Here is a 19204-nt window from a genome sequence, read left to right as displayed (position 1 = left end):
AATAAAAATAACCACTTCCACTTCACCCCTCTGTTCGTTCGAAATACCTGTCCAGCTGAGCCTTAAACTTATTTAGGCTATCAACTTCCACGACAAGGGATGGAAGTCTGTTCCACCCACCAAGCACCCGCTGGCTAAAGGCAAATTTCCGCACATCTATCCTACATCTGTCTTTCCTCAATTTGAATTTATGCCCTCTCAGGTGATTTTTCTGAGCTAGAGGAAGAATCCCATCAGCATTGAGCATGCTCAAACCATTCAAGGCTTTGTACACCTCTATCAGATCACCCCGCTGGTGCCTAGTTTCCAGACACTGTAATTTGCAAAACTTAAGCCTTTCTTCGTAAGAGAACCCCTTTGTCCCATTCACCAATCTAGTTGCCCTTCTCTGTACTCTTTCCAGCAGCTCTACATCCTTCCTGAAATGAGGCCTCCAGGCCTGTATACAGTACTCTAGGTGTGGCCTGACCATTGCCTTATACAAGGGAATAATCACCTCCTTATCCCTGCTAGAAAAATTCCTATATATCATTGACAATACACCATGAGCTACTCTTGCAGCTCGTCTGCACTGCTCAGAGAACTTCATATCTGCCTGCACCACCACCCCCAGGTCCCTTTCATTCTCTACCACTGTCAGTGTAGTACCACAGAGTTGATACGCTGCTCTGGGGTTGCTGTTTCCCATATGTAGTACTTTACATTTGTCAATGTTAAACTTCATTTGCCACCTCGAAGCCCATCTGCTCAACCTTTCCAAATCCTGTTGCAGCAGCATAGTGTCAGTAGTGTCCTTGACAACCCTGCCAACCTTCGTATCGTCTGCAAACTTGGACATTAAGCCTGATATACCATCATCAATATCATTTATAAATACAGAAAACAATAAAGGCCCCAATACTGAACCCTGAGGGACTCCACTAATAACATTAGTCCACGATGAGCAGTGTCCATTGATTACCACTCTCTGTCTTCTCCCCCTCAACCACCCCTTTATCCATAGCAGCAACTTGCCTCCAATGCCACACTGCTCCAATTTGTGCAGCAGTCTTCCATGTGCAACAGTATCAAAAGCCTTTCTAAGATCCAAGTATATAATATCAAAGTTATTCCCTGCATCCAGTTCTTTTGTGACTGCATCATAGTATCCAATCAAATTGGTCAGGCAAGACTTCCCCTTAACAAAACCATGCTGTGTCCTAGCTATAACTGAAGTCTTGTCTAGATGATCCTGCAGTGCTTCTTTCACCAGTGCCTCCATTAATTTTCCGGGAACAGAAGTTAAACTCACAGGTCTATAATTACTTGTGTCAGCCTTTGATCCCCCTTTGTGAATTGGGGTCACATTTGCACATCTCCAGTCAGTGGGTACCTCCCCTGAGTCCAAGGAAGCTCTCATAATTATGGCTAAGGGTTTGCTTACCTCCTTTGCTGCCTCCTTTAATATAACTGGATAGATCCCATCCACCCCAGGTGCCTTTCTTGTGTTTATCTTCAACAATTTCTCCTCCACTTTGCTCTCAGTTATTACAAGATTCTCTAGCTTACTGCTAGAATTGAATACACCTCTGGCATTCCCCTCGCTGAATAACTCCTCATGTGTGAATGTCGATGCAAAATATTCATTTAGTTTGTTAGCTACCCGAGCAGGGTCATCAACAGTTGACCCATCGATCTCAAGTGGACCAATCTGATTCATCCCCTTCCTTCTAGAGTTTACATAAGTAAAGAACTCTTTGCTGTTTTTCTTCGCATCCCTTGCCAAGGATCTCTCGTAATCTGCCTTCGCCTGCCTAACCTCCTTTGTAACTTGGTTACAGATCAACTTGTATCTATCATAGGCGTCCGTGTCACGTGTTAATTTGTATGTATCCCATGCATTTTTCTTCTCTGCCATATGCCTCATTAGTTCATCTGACAACCATTTAGGCCTAAACCTTGAACAATATTTCTTAGTTGGTATGTAAAGCCTAGTAGCTTCCACGATAAGTTCTTTGAATGCTTCCCATTTTGAATTTTCTGTTGGCAATATCATCAGTTGATCCCACTGTATAGAATTTAAATACTGTCTCAGTCCATTGTAGTCGCCTTTACGAAAGCAATACCCCTTCCCTTTACCCCTAATGGTAGTTACCTCTTTGAGTAACTCCCACTTCAGCACACTGTGATCACTGCCACCAAGTGGTTCATTTATCTGCAGATTCTTAATGCATGAAGAATCACTACTGATAATCAAATCAAGAGTATTACTCCCTCTAGTTGCCTCCCGAACATGCTGATGTAGAAAACAATCATCCAATAAATCCACAAAAGCCTTGCTACTGTGTGAGTGACCAGCCCCCGAATTCCAGTCAATATCTGGGAAATTAAAATCCCCCATTATAAGACTCTCTGATTTACTGGCCCACTCTATTTCTCCGAACAGTTTCTTATTATACTCATCAGAGTCATTAGGCCTATAGCACACTCCTACTCTCAATTTTGATCTCCCAATGCTTATGTCACACCAAACTGACTCGACACTGCACTGTCCAGCGATGTCGACTGGCTTCACTTCCTTGGATTTTATGTGTTTTTTAACTAATAGCATAACCCCTCCTCCCTTCCTATCCTGTCTATCCTTTCTGTAGACATTGTACTCCCCAAATTCCAGTTCTGCATTTCTTATATCTGTGTGACACCACGTCTCTGAAATCCCCACAATATCTGCCTTTGATGTTTTGAGCAATACCTCAAATTCATCAAATTTATTTACTAAACTCCTAGCATTGGTGTACACACAAGTATACATGCACCTGTTCTTTTTCTTAGCTACCCTAACACAACCCATGTGTTTACTTGTACCCCAATGATTCCCAGCAGTCTCTGAAATATCCTGCATCTTATTTTCCAGGCTGCGGCTCATTCCAATAGAAGCAGTGCAAGAATCACTTTCACCTCTGCCAGTGGCTACTGTTAATCTATTAGTCCTTGTATCCCCCCAATCTAGCAGTTTTCCGGCCATTGTATCTGAAACTTGTCGCTTCTCTCGTAAGTCATATATTGTGAAGCTTAAAGCAGTTGAACTATTTATTTCTTGTCATTTACTGCCTTAATTTCCTTGGGATGATCTTTATTCAAATCTTAGCAAGTTAATGTATGCAATTCGGTGCATTTCAAGCTTGTTAGATTTTTATTTTTTTAATTAATTCATTGTTTTCTTTTTTTCTGTTATTAGTAGAAGCAAAAAGTAAATAACAGTTTATTGTTTTATCAAATAATTGGTGATTTTTTAACTAATAATGTATAAAAATAATTGTTTTCACTCTACGGCGCATACCTCTCAACATAATATTCAATCTGTTTTGTAATACTTTATAAGCGACAGAACATGAAATGCAACACATTTTGGCCTCTCCCATGTAATAAACAGTCATCGTATGCTGTCATTGCTTTCATAATACAGTTTACCAATTTCTTCTTGGATTTTAATAACAATTAAAATATAACATATAGTATTTAATGTTTCTACTATGATTAATGTTTCAGCTTAACATTAGCATTAGCAAAGGCACGTAATGCAAGAAAGCAAGCTTATATAGCATCAGCCAAAAAAAAAAAAAACACACCTTTCTCATTTCACCCATCCACTAGCTCCAAATGTTTGTCTAGTTCTGCCTTGAATCTATTAAAGCTATCAACTTCTACAAAGATGGAAGTTTGTTCCAGCAATCAACCACCTGCTGGCTAAAGGCAAATTTCCACACATCTATCCTACAACTGTCTTTCCTCAAAAAAAAAAAAAAAAAAAAAGCTTTGTGTGAATTGGGTACATGTTAAAAACTGGAAACCACTTTTAGGTGATACTAGATATCTTCAAGTTTTTTGCTTCAACCAGAAAATGTGCATATTGCAGTAGATGGCATCACTGTTGCAAAACTATAATTATGGCAGAATTTACTAACTTCTATCTGGCATCATGGTTCTGGATATGTTTCAGAATTTCCTTGTCCTGACTGCAGAATTACAATGATGGTGACCTTATTTCCCACAAAGAAGTTCATGCATATCTGAATACTGTTTTCTGGCAAGTGGATTTGAGGGGGAGGATGGAATCCCTTCTCTGGAGATTGTAAAAGACCAGGTATAGATTACACCTGTGTGTGTGAGGATCATCACACAACTTAAGCAGTGCCTTTGTAGTTATATGTCATGCTGAATATGGGAAATTGGATCATCAGCAGTTACCCTGCTCATGATCCAATGTTGCCTCTCATCTATTCACCTCTATCACCTATCGGACAGAGTATCCACTATCACTTGGATGTGGTTGATAGAGGATATATTCAAGTTTTAATTATTAACTTTAAATGTGCCCACATCAAATTCTGGTAAATGAAGCTTGAAGATATCCTCTATCACTTGGATGTGGTTTCATCTCTTGTCCAGGTATCTTGGGTGTTTTACTGAATTTGGAAAGAACTGGATTGTCAACAGGGTAACTCTAAAGGTGCCTGCATCAATCACCTTTAATTAAAACTAGAAGATATCCTGTGATACCTAGACATGGGGGGAACAGAGCATTATCTTTAAGTTTTAACTTTTAAAGTGCCCACATTGAACAGCTCTAATTAAAACTTTAAGATATCCTTTATCACCTGGACGTGGTTTGAGATGAGGTTTGTGGATGCCCTTTATAATAAGCAAATAGTAATGTCATGATTTATGTATTTAGTAAACTGGTAACCAAAAATTAGCAAAAGCAACAACTTTTATGTGCAAACCAAGAACCTTTCATCTCTGTTCATATGCCATATTGCCTATTCATTCCTCCACTTACCTCATGGCAGCAAACATAAAATCCAATGATTCAGCTGCAATATATGGTATATGGATAGCCTATGTGATATGTATTAACAAAAAAACAAACAAACCATGTGTGTACATTGTATGCATGAAAGCTGTTTAATTTAATGTGAAAACATCCTTGGCTTGGAAGAGGTTAGCAAAATCCAAGCCAGTATTACCTGTTTGATTGTAGTATGATGTCAGTTATACTTTCTGTATTAGTAACTGCAGGAAGTATGATTGCAACAATACAAGTATTTGTTATTCAACTTTAGTTATATCCAATTTAAATATTCTATCTAACCCTAAACACTAATCCCTCAATTTCAACTACAAGATCGGGTACCGCTGTTTTCCAGAGACATTATGTTGCAATTGCAACTATATGTCTTTTACTTTAGTTATCATAAATCCATTGTATCTTGTCTTTCAGCTGAAATTATGTAAATTTGTGAATGATCAATAAAATATTTACAACACAAAAGCTCTTTTATTTTGTAATCAATATATACAAATCAAAATACTTAAAAGAAACGCGAAGGATGTTTCACATAAAATGCAAATGATGTCATTTGCATTTTACTTCAGTCCGAAATATTTAGTATGAACGATGTAACATTTTATGATCATGCCTGCTACTTATTCTACTGAATAAACGTTAGTGACTTAGTTAGCGTCATTTAGGAAGTGATGTCATTTGAATCATTTCCATCCTGCATTTTTGTGACAAATTGGTTTTACTTCAGTCCGAAATTTAGTTGGTGTCGCCAAAGATGTTTTCACATCAAAAGAAAATAAATAATAATAATTGCTGGATTTCTGTTTTTCCAATTTTAATAAAATTGAGAAGGCTTGTCAGATAAGAGAACCAATTGTCAAATGTCTGGAACATTTGTATACTGGGTGTTCACTTATTATGTGCAGATAGATGTGATGAAGACAGTAAACACTTTACACACATATGCTAATATACCTAAAAATGACAGAGCTTTTGCTCTTATGATAACAATGTATGTTGATAAATTCCTCACCAGTTTGCCATTCAGATCACAAATATTCTTTCCCTGATCGTGGGTTTTGTCTGGGATGACTGGCTTACATTTAGAGAAGTTGAACTGCACAGCTTGCTTAATCTTCTTGTCATTTGCATGGTTGGTTAGTTAGTTTGTAATGCATTGTACTAAGACCAGTATCACGAATAATATCCTGTGTGTCATTGTTCTCATAACAACTAAATACATCCAATTTTTAATTCTAGTATTATAAATTTTCTGTATTTGTATTTAAGGGAAAACACTGAACACTGTTGGTTAGATTAAAATAGTACATTTAAGACTATTTTACACAATCGAAACATTAAAAAAAAACTAGGTTAGATCTTTTAAAATAAATAAAAGTACAATACAGAAAAAACAAACACAATACCTTAAAGGGAATGTTTTAAATCACTGCTGTCTACAAATGGAATGCCTGTCTTCTAATTGTCTTTGGAAAGTCTGGGATTAGCCTCTATTGCTATGAACCAGATTAAAGTAACTAATGTCATCTCATCAGCGGGTCTAAGATTTTGCAGGAACAAGATTATAATGATTCATTTTTCATTTTGGGTGCAGTGACTTACAGATTGAGATTAGGTAGAAATTCCTGGAACAGTTGAGTTTGATGTAGGCTGGTTCTGGTCTCTGTGGTTATGTGAAACTCTTGGTTACCTGAACCTTTAAGATGTTATTCCATTCATATTTTATGTTAGTGGATCCTCGATTTTTATTAGCTACTAAATAATGGAGGGACTGTATAAAAGAAGATTTCTTATATTCTTTGCATTTTCCAGAGATAGTTTATGGGTTTCTTTTAGTTCAAAATGGTGCAATTCTGTTCAGGTACAGTTGGCTATTTTGACAATTGGATGCTCTTTTGGTGTTCTTTTCTTTTTTTGCATCTTTTATATGTTATGACCAAAGCATGCCATCCCACACTTGCACTCCATCTAGTATACTAGGCATCTTACTATGTTTGTATCCTGGGTTGAAGTTCCTCTAGTGTTTGAAATAAGTGGTATACAGTATTTCCTGGCAACTTGTCTGACCACTTCCCATTTAGGATTTGCAGTTGCTAAATGTCATTTGGTGCCACTGAAAAGAATTTAAACACTGGCTAAGGACCATTGTAGTCACCTTTTGAATGAACATAACAGTAATTATATCTTTAAATAAATCCCACATCAGTACACTGTGATCACTGCCATGTAGTTGGTTCCTTTACCTGAAGATTCTTAATATATGAAGAGTGACTGCTGATAATCTGATCAAGATTATTGCTTTTTCTTGTTGCTTCTCTAGTGTGATGTTATTCAAAACAGTTGTCCATAAATCTAGAAATCAACCCACAAGTTCCAGTCAATATCTGAAAAGTTAAAATTCCACCATGATAAGACATTGATTTTCTGGCCCATTTTATTTGTCTGTATAGGACACATGGAGTGGGTGAGTAAATTATATTCATCACAGGCATTTGGCCTGAAACATACTCCCGCTCTGATTTTTAGCTTCTCCATGTTTTTGTCACACTAGACCAGCCTTAGATTTTATATGCTTCTTAACCAAGAGCAGACACAGGGGATGTATGCACAGGGGATGCATGCATTCCCTGTGTCTCAATGGTAGGCACCATGTTTCTGGTATTCTTATGTCTGCATTTGATGACTAAACCATTACTTCAGATATGTCAAATTCATTTACTATGCTTCTAGCATTAGTGTAGAAGTATATGTGTGCCTGTTCTTGCCCTTAGAAACCCTAACACAGTCTATATATTTGCTTTTCCTTATGAGGACCCCTTCTCTAGCAAGTCTCATTTTCCTCCACACCTTGCTTGCCAGATTTTTGTCTTGCTCCCAACAGAAGCACTGCAAGAATCAATTTTATTGCTGCTTATGGCTGCTGTTAAGCTAAATCTGTATATCCCCCCCCCCCCCAATTAATAGTTTTCCAACCCATGTAGCGTTGCCTTGATAGCATCAGCTGTCAAAGCAGTATTGTTGCAACCCTTATATTTAAGTGCATCTAATTTCTGTAAAAGTAGTTCCATCTGTAAACAAGTACAATCTATGCTGAGATAAATTCTACTCCATTAGCCTGTGCAGTCTCTCCAATGCCAAATTGATTGCAAATGCTCTCATCATGTGTCGGCGCCTCCATAGCCAGGTGGGCAGGAGTAGCAGTGCGTAGCACATGCTTCTTGACCACCAAATACGGAGGATGCGGAAAGGTCAGGGAATGACCACCGCTTATCTCCGGCGCAATATGGCTTTAGTTGCTAATGCTCCTAAAAACCCAATAACAAACAAAACAAACATCATGTATTTCCTCTTGTCATATCTGGAAAACATTGCAAAATCTTGCAAATTTAATTCTTGCAGTTGCTGTTTCTCAACGTTGGCTTATACTTACTAAGGAAATCCTCAGTTTACATATTTTTAACCCTGTATTTGTCACATGGGGATTGATTCAACCCTGGGGGACTAACAATGATTTGTGCTATGTGGAGGGAGTAGATGAACTACTCCCTCCACACAGCTGAAAATGGTTTCTTTGAATTGGTTGCAGAAAGTTCTAGAAATGTTTAATTATTGTACAATTAGTAAAATCTCTCTCTTCATGACACCACAGTGTCATGAAGAGAGAGAGATTGATAGTAATTTTGCATTACTGCTGCATGCTTTCCTCCAGTCAGTAATGCGTTCTGGCTTTGTGACATGGATGCATTGTCTGGAATCAAACTATTTATGTCACACTTCGCGTTTCATGCAGTGAGCGTTGTTATTAGTGATGTGCACTCCTCAAATCAAAGCATAGGTTGAAGGGCATGGTTTTTAAATTTGCATTTGCTCTCTGACAGGTCTAAAGTGAATTTTTATTTCCAAAAATTAATTAAAAATATATGTTTTTAATTTAAAACATGATTTTTTGCAGTTGTGTTCATAAAATATTGAAATTATAGGTGGCATTAAAAAAAAATGAACAATTTTGAATTATTTTTTGCTGATTTCTTTCATATTTTCATGGGCACATGCATATTCACATGACCAATACAGTGTTAATATCATTAGTTCCAACAGTACAACAATATCACCTTTTTGTGTGCTCTAAAGATTAGAAGTTACTGTACAAAATCATTAAATTTTTCCTCTGGCACACATACTCTTTTCCTATTCCACATATCTTTTTTACACAGTATATTTACTATTTCTTTGAAAATAGATTCACCAACAATAGCTACTTCCTGTGGGACCAGTGCCTTCTGCTATGCTGTGTGATGCACAGATGTGGGCTCTAGCATTTATTTTGATAGCTGAGTACTTGATGTATCCCTTGTTTTGATTCTTTTGAAGGCATCAACCCCTTTTATTTAGGTTCTCATATTTGCTCTACTGAATTTTTGCTTAATCTCCTCACGCTTTGCTTTGAAAAATCTACAAAGTACTTATATCCTACCAAATTGACACACTTCCATTATGGTTCCATTACATTCCATTGTTAAGTGCTGCTATGGGTGTTTTCACATCAAAAATAAATAAAAGTAACACTAGTCACCTCTGTGTGCTACCTTAGATTCTATATGCTTCTTAATCAAGAGCATACCCTCCCCCACTCCCTGTACTGTTTATCCTCTTCTGTACACATTAGATTTACCATATTCACACAGTGGAATCCCCTTTGGCTGAATCATGTTTTGCTACAGATAGCTCACAAACACGCTGTAAAATCCTGATTTGTAGAATTTCCCTTGGCAGTTCTCAGAGTCAAACCATTTACACTTCCCTGTGCTCTTTGCTTTGCTGTGCTAATCCAAAGCATGATGATTTTAGTTTCAATTAAGAATAATGAAACTAAGAAGTACTCAAGTACAGTAATAATGCTACATTAGTTCCAGTTTGTGTCTTTATGTACATAAAATTTTATAGTGTAGGTAAAGGTTTTACCTACCTATAAAATTTTATTATATTATACAATTACATTATAAAATCACATTTGTATTGTTATAAATCTAATTTATAGACTTTTAAAATCACTTGTAATATTAATTATGAATCTATAGAACTACATAAAAGAATATTAAATCATCATTTGTATATAACTGTGGTGAACCCAAATGTGCACAAGTAATTTCCTAGGCCAAGTAAAAAATAACTTTACCTACTTTATCTGATAAATGAAAATAATAACTGCACTACTAATTTGAAACATAAATCACTAATTTTTAAATAATAAAGGTCTACTTAACAGAGTTCAAAAATCACTCCTGCACATCAGCTAGCACATATGCTGTTACTATAACTGTTGCATTAATGATTTTAATAAATCTAACTCCCACTGGATAAAACACATTATATTCAATACTTGCTTTCATTCTTTTTATCACAGAAAAAAATTAGAAGAATCCTGAATAATACCAAAGCCAAGAAGTCTCTAGGTCTTGATGACACTTTTTCACTTGGATTCTGGTTGTGACTGTTCACTGGTGTTACTCGGTTTCTATTGCTGACCTCAGATAGATTCCATGGAAAAGTTTGGAGTAAATCTAGATGAATAGTCTCCAAGCTTTGTGGTGTATTAGGAAATAGACTGCAGAGCCTCATATGCCAGCATCGTTCACATAAACTGAAGTAACTATGATTATATTTAGGAGGGTAGAGAATAACAGCCATTAATCCCATACCAACAATTAATGTGCAATAGATATTTCACTGATGGGCATATTGGACAAGGCCACTAAGGCATAGGATGTTTTTGCTCACCTATACTGCCAAAGCCGGGAGCCTTTCCTCACATCTGTTTTGTCAAGAGCTCTTTTACTTGCAGTGGGGGCAACATTATAGGCCTAGATAAAATAAGCCAAAAGCAAATAAGCCCATTAGTATTACAGGAACAAGTCCAAGACTGGAACATGCACCTTAACAAGTACTACAGAAAGTGAGTTTGATTGATTAATTGAAAGAGAGAGATGGTATGGTTTATCACTGTGAAGATTACACCGTTAAAATGAATATACCCACTCCCCGACTTAAGTAAGGATTGCGTTCTGCAGAACACTACATAAGGCGAATTTTACATAAGTTGGAATTTCCCTAAATGCTTATGCAGCACTCGCAACTATGCGTGCTGAATTGATTGAAGTAAAAAAGAAATGATGTTCGATGAACATGTAAAATAGAATTATTTATTCAATTTTTTTTATCTCATTTATGCAGGAAAAATTACAAAAGTGCACAAAATTACAAAAATATCAAAATTATAAAATTACAGAAAGAGAGAAGAGACAGGCATAACATCAGCAAGTTTTACCTTTCAAGCATCGTTGCCAGAATTAACTCTCCAGCTGATAAGCATGCCACTGTGGAAGTTGAGGGCTGTGGAGATTTAGAAGGGGTTTTTTTCCAACACCACAAAAGTTCTCTGCAGCTGCAGATCGACACTGGCGACTTCACCGCATACTTTAATGTTTTGGACACCAGCACGATGCTTGAACCTTGAGCCATTAGACTCAGGGGCACTTGCTTCTGAAGCTGATTTTCCATCCATATTATTAATAGCTCTTCCATCTTCGATGTAGCACCTGAATTCTGTTTTGTGATCACTGTTGATTTTAAATGCCTTGATCCTTTAACATGTTCTTTTATACGTGCACTGTCCCTTAAAATAGTATTCACTGTTGAAGCAGCTAGACCTAATTCTGTGCAAAGATGGCAAACTTTGTCCTGCTTCGTACTTAATTAATCATCTTCATTTCTAAATCAATTTTGTTACATTTCCTAGCACTGCCAGCACTTGCACTTTCCATTGGTCTCTTTCCCTTCACCATTGTAAGTAAATAGGAATGAAGTGAAGATTCTGAAAATTTGTTTTTTATATGATTTTTTTTTATATATAAAAAAAAAAAGTAAAGTGCAGCCATTATCAACCCACTGCAGGATGGAAGCCTCCTCAACAATTCATGTTATAGATTTCAGTAAAGGGGAACTCATTTCACCTTAATACCATAACCTAAAATCTCACAGAATTATCACAAATGCAATAAGATAGAGTTTACTACCCATTTATAATGGATTATGCTAACAGAAAAGCCAGCCCAATAAACTGGAAAGTGCAAATTGTTTTTATTGTTTTATGGTAGTGACCTCCAGAAATGTGTTTTAGAAAAATATCACAAAGGCATTCAAAATTGATTCTTATAGCAGAACATATGATAACGATGAAAGTGTAATGCAATTTCCATTATAAAAATGACCTTTTAGAGAGATAAATAGCTTAGTTATATAGTGAAAATTTCAACTTCTGAGGTCTTGGAACAAACCAAAAAAAAAAAAAAAAGCAATATGTTACTGGGTTCACATTACGATATTTTCATGATACTTCCATTTATTCCTATGGGATGCAAAATATAGTTCCACGATTTTAAGTTTGCATAGGCTGGGAAAAACTTACATAAAGTCGAATTTCTGTAAGTCGAGTATTGCGTAAGCTGGGGAGTGCCTGTACTGTTATTTCACACATTGCAAATAAGATATTTCTTGAATTGCTACAATTTGTTGAAATGTTACTCACAAAGCATTGTATAAGACTGTTTCTTTGTTTTATCAGTATAACCTGAATACAGGTTATCCTTCCATGGACAATAAACATACCATCATGTGAAAACTTTCACCATTGGGTAGAAATAATCCTATGCAAGCAGGTGCAATCAATGCTCGATGCAGCTCATACCCTGTACTACTCTGATTAATTTTGAATATATCACTGTGTTGCTACATATAACCAGACCTGGTTGTTTCAAAGAAATTTTTATTTATACAATAATAATGTCCTAGCCCACCTTTGGCCTTAATTACATATTGTATCCTTGTTAGACTCAGTTTCTCCATTCCTTCTTTAACACAGTGGGCAGTTTTACCGATTGCAGGCATGTTGGCCAGGTTGAACATATTCTGCTTCATTCCAAAGGTGTTCATTGGAGGTTAAGGTTGGAGTTTTTGGCAAATCCACATCCATGTCTCCAAGTCAAATCATTACAGGCTGTGCAGTATGACAAGGTGTATCACCATGCTGAAACCAGAAGAGGCCATCTAGATACTGTTGCTGCAGTGTAGGAACAGCAGAATTGTCCAGAATGTTAGTGCATACCATCTCATTCATTGTGCCTGGAATGACAACCAGTGATTCAGTTCCAAATCTTGAGATGCAAGGACCTCCAGATGTTGTTATCTAGAGGCTCTAGATGGTCTCTAGATGGTGATAGCATATCTGCCAAATGTCACAGTTCATGTGACATTCTGATAAATAATGTTTTCTAGGCATCTGTCAGAGAAAAACACAGCCATCAGATTAGAAACCATGTTAGTCAACAACACAGTTTGCTAATGTTCCAGGGATCATTTGACTGGTTGTGCTCCAGCCAATTTGATTTGCATGCTATGATGTTTGTATCTCTTCTGTCAAATCTAATGCTGTGCAGCTTCTTATGTAATGTCCTTATAGTAATACCAGCTCACGTATCTTCCTTGAGCTACTGGCTGACAATATTTGATGAGGATTGATTGGATTAATGTGCCACTCCGAGTGCCCTCCTATCAATTTCTGCAGTATACCCAAATGTTCCTGACTATTTTGGCACAATGACATTTCCATGTAGTGATTATATTAGCTGCCATTGATCTCGGGTGCAGCAATGGTACGAATATATTGATTGCTAATATGGCATCCTATGATAAACCCTTCCTCATTGAAGGTTACTATTCTAAATACTTTGTATTTTGTCCCATCCACTGTATTTTGTTAATCTGCTTCTGGCATGAATGCAGCTACCAATTTCTGACGTGTGGATGGTAGGTGTGATTCATTTTTCCCAAATCCCAGGAGTGTTCAGATGCTTTTGGCAATGTAGTATGTAGAAGTGGTTCAGAAATATACAGCAGTGGTCCCATGCTTTATAATTATCCTTTTGTCTTGTGTGATTGAATATAGCACCTATATAGCAGTGATCCCATTCTTTATAATTATCTTTTTGTCTTGCCTGATTGAATGTAGCTCCTATACTGCTGAACTTTTGCAATCTAACTAGATCTAAAAAATGTCAGTGGAGTATCTTAATTGCAATCTATTATGTATGTGAATTCTTTAAGTACAACGATTTGTATTACAGAACATATTGCTTTTTTCTTAATCCATCTTGAAATAGATAAAACATCAGCTGCTCCAACTGAAGGAAAATAAGAAAATGGTAAAACTTGGATACCAAGACATTTCAAAATAGTGAGGAATGAGCATGGTAGATTTTCTGCAAAGCGATATGATCATCTAGGGTCACAAGTCCCATATCCTAACAAAGGCTGTCATATATGTGCAGTTTTCAACTTCAGAGGTAAGAAGAATCATCCTTGCTAGAGAATGCTTGGTTATACTCATTTTACCTACATGTTCTTACTCATAGGAAATTACCCTTTACATTGTTTATTTGCCTCGCATCATATCCTTAGAGAATGTACACATTGTCACAGTGAAAAACTATCCAGCCCCCCTCTTTGTAAATGGGTTGTTCCAATTGTTGCAAATATAATGAAATTTTCATATATCTGTAATGAAACTATGTATGGTGCAATATGGCCAAAGGTGCACTTACTCCAATACCCCCTCTTCTAAACAACCTCTAATTGTCAGAAATTATAAATGTGATGTCTTGAACACATCTATCTCATAACCTGTCTGAGAAATTTCAGTTGTCAAGGTTAAACTTATTCAGGTATTCATATTCATCTAATAAGTGCCACCATTAATAATCACCGTATGCTGCACCCATAATATTATGACAGCACAAACACATTTTCAAATATGAACAGACACAGCTAATTGATTTTAACAGATGCAGTACTGTTCATATATGTGTAAAGATTTTTAAACTTCCACCTCAGAATTATTACTTTGAATTAGAACTGTTTCAGTTGTCTATTTGGCATTTTCTATGTGAATTGCCTAAACTGATTTGAAGTTCAATATTTTTAAATAGTTCATGTTCATTTTTAAATAGTTTAAATAGCTCTGGCTTCTAGATTCCATTCAGCTAGGTTAATTAATGACTCATCTCTGGCAGAGTCTCTCCACTTGCTGTCTCATAGATCTACTGTTTCTGCTGCATGCCTTTTCTACAGATACTTCCACGGGCACTGTTATTTTGAATTGGCTTCTATAATTCCCGCTCTCTCTTTCAAAACAGTCCGAATACTGCCACCACCAGCCAACATCTGTTTACTGTCCAACTTCAAACTCACAGAACCAACTTTTCATCTTCCTCGTTTATTCATTCAACTGCCATTTTCTTGAACAACCTGCCTTCGTACATATTTCCTGAAAATTACAGTCTATAGAAGTTCAAGTCTAATGTCAACAAATATCTTCTTTTGTCTTCTCAACCTCAAAAAAAAAAAAAAAAAAAAAAAAAAAGTGAATCAGGATTGTTTTCAGTTAGTATTTTCAAATACCAGACTACAACATTTCTTGGATACTTGTTTGTTTCATTTTAATTAAGTCAGTATTGCTTCATAAAGATATTTTTCAGACTTTACATGGGACTCAGAGAGGACATAAGAATATTTAACACAAGAAAAGTAGAACTGTAAGGACCCATCCATACAATAATAATTAATAAAGTCTTGTTAAATATTGGGAGAGTTAATTGTAGTGTAAACAGCCAGTTTTCAGCTCAAATATCATGTGTTAGGAAACACTGGAATTTGAAAGTTATTCCAGACACTCCCAGCTTAAGTTATATCCCTCGTTTGTAAAGGATTCCTTAGTGAGTTGTTAATTGTAATAGACCGAAACAAATCCCACTTAAGACAGGGGCATACACTCAAGAGAAAAGGGCACTGAGTACGGAAGTACCCTCTTAATTTCACGGTGCGACTACTAGCAGGTGTGGGCGACGTAGTAATGGATGTGAGTATGAGGTCACAAGAGGATCTGGAATTTTCTTAGATGACCGGAACTTCCGTTTGGTTTTCGCGAAAGTTCCAGAAATTGCTAGACAAACGGAAGTTCTGACATAAAGGATGGAAGACACGCCCACGGAAGAGGAGAGGAGACGAATAAGAATCGTGAAGGAAGGGATGTGAATGTCAACGATTGGCCAGGAAGAAAGCGGAGGGAATTTTAGAGAGCGTAGAGAGGGAAATAGAGAGGAGTTTCGAAAAGAGTCGTGGTCTAGTTTGGGTGGTAGCTGCAGTCCTGGGGTAGATGGAAGCTGTAGTGGGAGAATTTGTGATAAGAACTTTGTGTAAGTTTAGAGTAGGAAGGAAAGTTCACTTGTAAAAGCTAATGCAGTATGGAGGAAGAAAGGAGAAACGCACACAGAGAATCCTAGAGGCAAATTTAATCAAATGAGATGTCGAGCGACTGGCTGACTCGGAAAGTACTTCAGTCCACGGACGCAATGCAGACTAAGAAAGAATATAGGATCCTGATTTAAATCCAGCAGTGCAGTACCCGGTAGGGAAACATCTGATAGATTATTGTGTTCCCCGGATGGGCAACCTTTTGCATTCCAGTCCACGCCTAGGGCAGATAGGAAAGGAGACCGAGCAGGGAGAAATGTCCAGTCAATTACGTAAGTGTTAGATAAATTACTGAAAATAAAGGAACCTAATTTAATATTGGAAAGGACTATAGGAGAACGCTATAAAATTTAGGAGGGAATGTCTAAGTAATAAATATATATATAAATGTACCATTGTAATACATAAAGAAAGGCCGACCGGGCTAGCCGGGTGGGTAAAGTGCCTGCCTGGCAACCCAAAGGTCGCGGGTTCGATTCCTGCCTCGGGCTTGGATCAATGTACTGCAAAAACCTTGGGAGGTGCATTATGGCCACAGAAGCCTATGCGCCAACAACTACAAAAAAAAAAAAAAAAAAAACATAAAGAAAGATAAACAACCTAGTGGAGGGAATAAGAGTAATGTAATTAAGGTATAAGGTTTCTTATAAGTTAGTCTGTAATTGGAAGTGAAGTTCTGTATTAATATTTGATTGAAAGAAATGATCTAATAAGTAACTAAGAATTGTTAACAATTGGGTAATGGATTACTAACTAGTGTGGAGTTAGAAGTTGAAATTTGAATTATTGTGAATGTTGATTTATAATGAGTATACCTTATTGGAGTGGAGATTGATTAAAGAGGTAGACCATTAAGGGATTGTTGATTGGCTGAACAGGAAGGTAACTAATTAATTTAGTTGATTATTGTTGATTGTTGACCTGGCTACAAGGAAAGGTGATTGAATATATGTATTTTCCTAACAATTTTGGGAAACGAACACTTAGTGAATTTTATAGCCTGTTCATTAGCTGGTAGTTGAATATTCATTTATACGGACTGTTTAGGAGTAAAGAGAGATGGATTGTGTGTGGTGAATACCATGACCTACTGAAACCTATGTAGAACATGAAGAGACACAATGATATATATATATGTATTAGAATTGGGTAGTTGTTGATTACACAATATATACACATTTAAACGTTAGTAGGATAACAAGTTCCCACTAAATATGGTATTCAGTTAGATGTTGTAGCAAGTTTTATTATGTATGATAATGCCAATAAACATTGTTATATTCAACACTCATGAGTTTGTCTGTCATTCCGAACATCAGCCAGTCCAGTGGAAGAATACCTATTATATTTGGGGTCCCCTAGAGTCTGGGATTTTCTGAAATAAATCAAGTCAGGTGTTAAAGTGGGAGGGGTTAATAAGGGGATATATAAATATATATATATATATATAATAAATAATAAAATATACAATAATAAAAAAAAATAATAAATAAATAAATATAAAAATAAAGATAAAAACCCCACCCCCACAGAACAAGCATTAAGGGAAAACAAAGGACTTAAATCAGCAGCCATGAGCAGTAATACAGAAAGAAAAATGATACTGAAATTGAAGAATAGCGATGGTGTACTTATAAGTAGCAGAGAAGGCATAATTCAAATAGCAGAAGACTATTATAAAGAATTCTGGGGGGGCCCGGGAATGATGCCAGCAGTGGGGAAGATGGATTGCAAATTAGTAACACGTACGTCAAACTTGATATCCTTCCTGATGAGGTAGAACATGCATTGAAGAAAATGAAGAATCAGAAAGCCCCGGGGGAAGATGAAGTTACTGTAGAGTTGTTAAAATTGGGAGGAAGAGATGTGGCACAAAAACTGGCAAGACTCTTCACAAAATGCATTAGAAAAGGTGTGATGCCTAAGGAGTGGAATAATGCAACCATAGTTTTGCTGCATAAGAAAGGAGAAAAATCAGAAATTGGAAATTATAGACAAATTAGCTTGTTATCCCACATCTACAAGTTGTTCACAAGGGTCATTACTAACAGATAAGAAAGAATACTTCATGAGAATCAACCGAAAGAGCAAGCTGGCTTTACGACAGGATTCTCAACTATGGATCACCTTCATGTAATGTCACAGCTAATGGAGAAAGCAAATGAATATAAAACACCATTATGCCTGGCATTTGTGAATTATGAAAAGGCATTTGACTCCATACAGCATAAGGCAATGTTTCGGGCACTGGAAAGACAAGGCATATATTATATATTAAAATATATAATGTATGCCTATATTATGAAAACCATATATCATGATTTTAAAGAAAATATGAGAACGCTACTTCTTTTGTTAGACTAGACAAAGACAGTAGCAAATTTAAAATTGAGAAAGGAGTTCGACAAGGAGACACAATATCTCCAAAGTTGTTTACTGCTGCCCTTGAGGACGCTTTTAGAAGATTAGACTGGTTGCAGAAAGGAGTCAATGTGAATGGATAGGACCTAAACCATTTACGATTTGCAGATGACATTGTGGTCATAAGCCACGATCCCAAAGAATTAGAGGAAAATCTTAGTGAGTTATGCAGAGTTAGTAAGGATTTTGAACTAAAGATGAATATGGCTAAAACAAAAGTAATGATGAACAAATATGCCACAGAAAGGGATATAATGATTGAAGGAGCAGTGATTGAAAAGGTGGAGTCATATACTTATCTGGGATAAGTAATCAGCTGTGATAATCTCATTAGTTCATCTGACAGTCAGTTTGGTGTGACATAAGCATTGGGAGATCAAAATTGAGAGTAGGAGTGTGCTATAGGCCTAATGACTCTGATGAGTATAATAAGGAACTGTACAGGGAAATAGAGTGGGCCAGTAAATCAGAGAGTCTTATAATGGGAGATTTTAATATCCCAGATATTGACTGGAATTTGGGGGCTGGTTACTCACACACTAGCAGGGCTTTTGTGGATTTATTGGATGATTG

General features: G+C 36.6%; 1 protein-coding gene across 5 annotated transcripts in view; it reads left to right on the top strand.

The window, feature by feature from the left end:
• LOC150081989 (circadian locomoter output cycles protein kaput-like) overlaps window positions 1-19204 on the top strand; it is a 269964-nt gene that overhangs the window by 46906 nt on the left and 203854 nt on the right. For 2 of the 5 annotated variants that reach the window (XM_090379038.1, XM_090379035.1), the window contains exon 4: window positions 14062-14244. The exons of 2 other annotated variants lie outside the window; for them this stretch is intronic. In XM_090379038.1, the coding sequence (XP_090235164.1) occupies window positions 14222-14244 (23 nt within the window). In that variant the 5' untranslated portion in view covers window positions 14062-14221. Of the gene's footprint in view, window positions 1-2893; window positions 3031-14061; window positions 14245-19204 lie in introns of all 5 variants that reach the window. One more of the 5 variants, XM_090379037.1, reaches the window with a different exon arrangement.

The sequence above is a fragment of the Mastigoproctus giganteus genome, chromosome 8 (assembly GCF_048544385.1).
Source record: "Mastigoproctus giganteus isolate SK-2022 chromosome 8, ASM4854438v1, whole genome shotgun sequence".
NCBI lineage: Eukaryota > Metazoa > Arthropoda > Arachnida > Uropygi > Thelyphonidae > Mastigoproctus > Mastigoproctus giganteus.
Note: the sequence above shows the minus strand (reverse complement) of the source record. Positions and strands in the feature narration are given on the sequence as shown.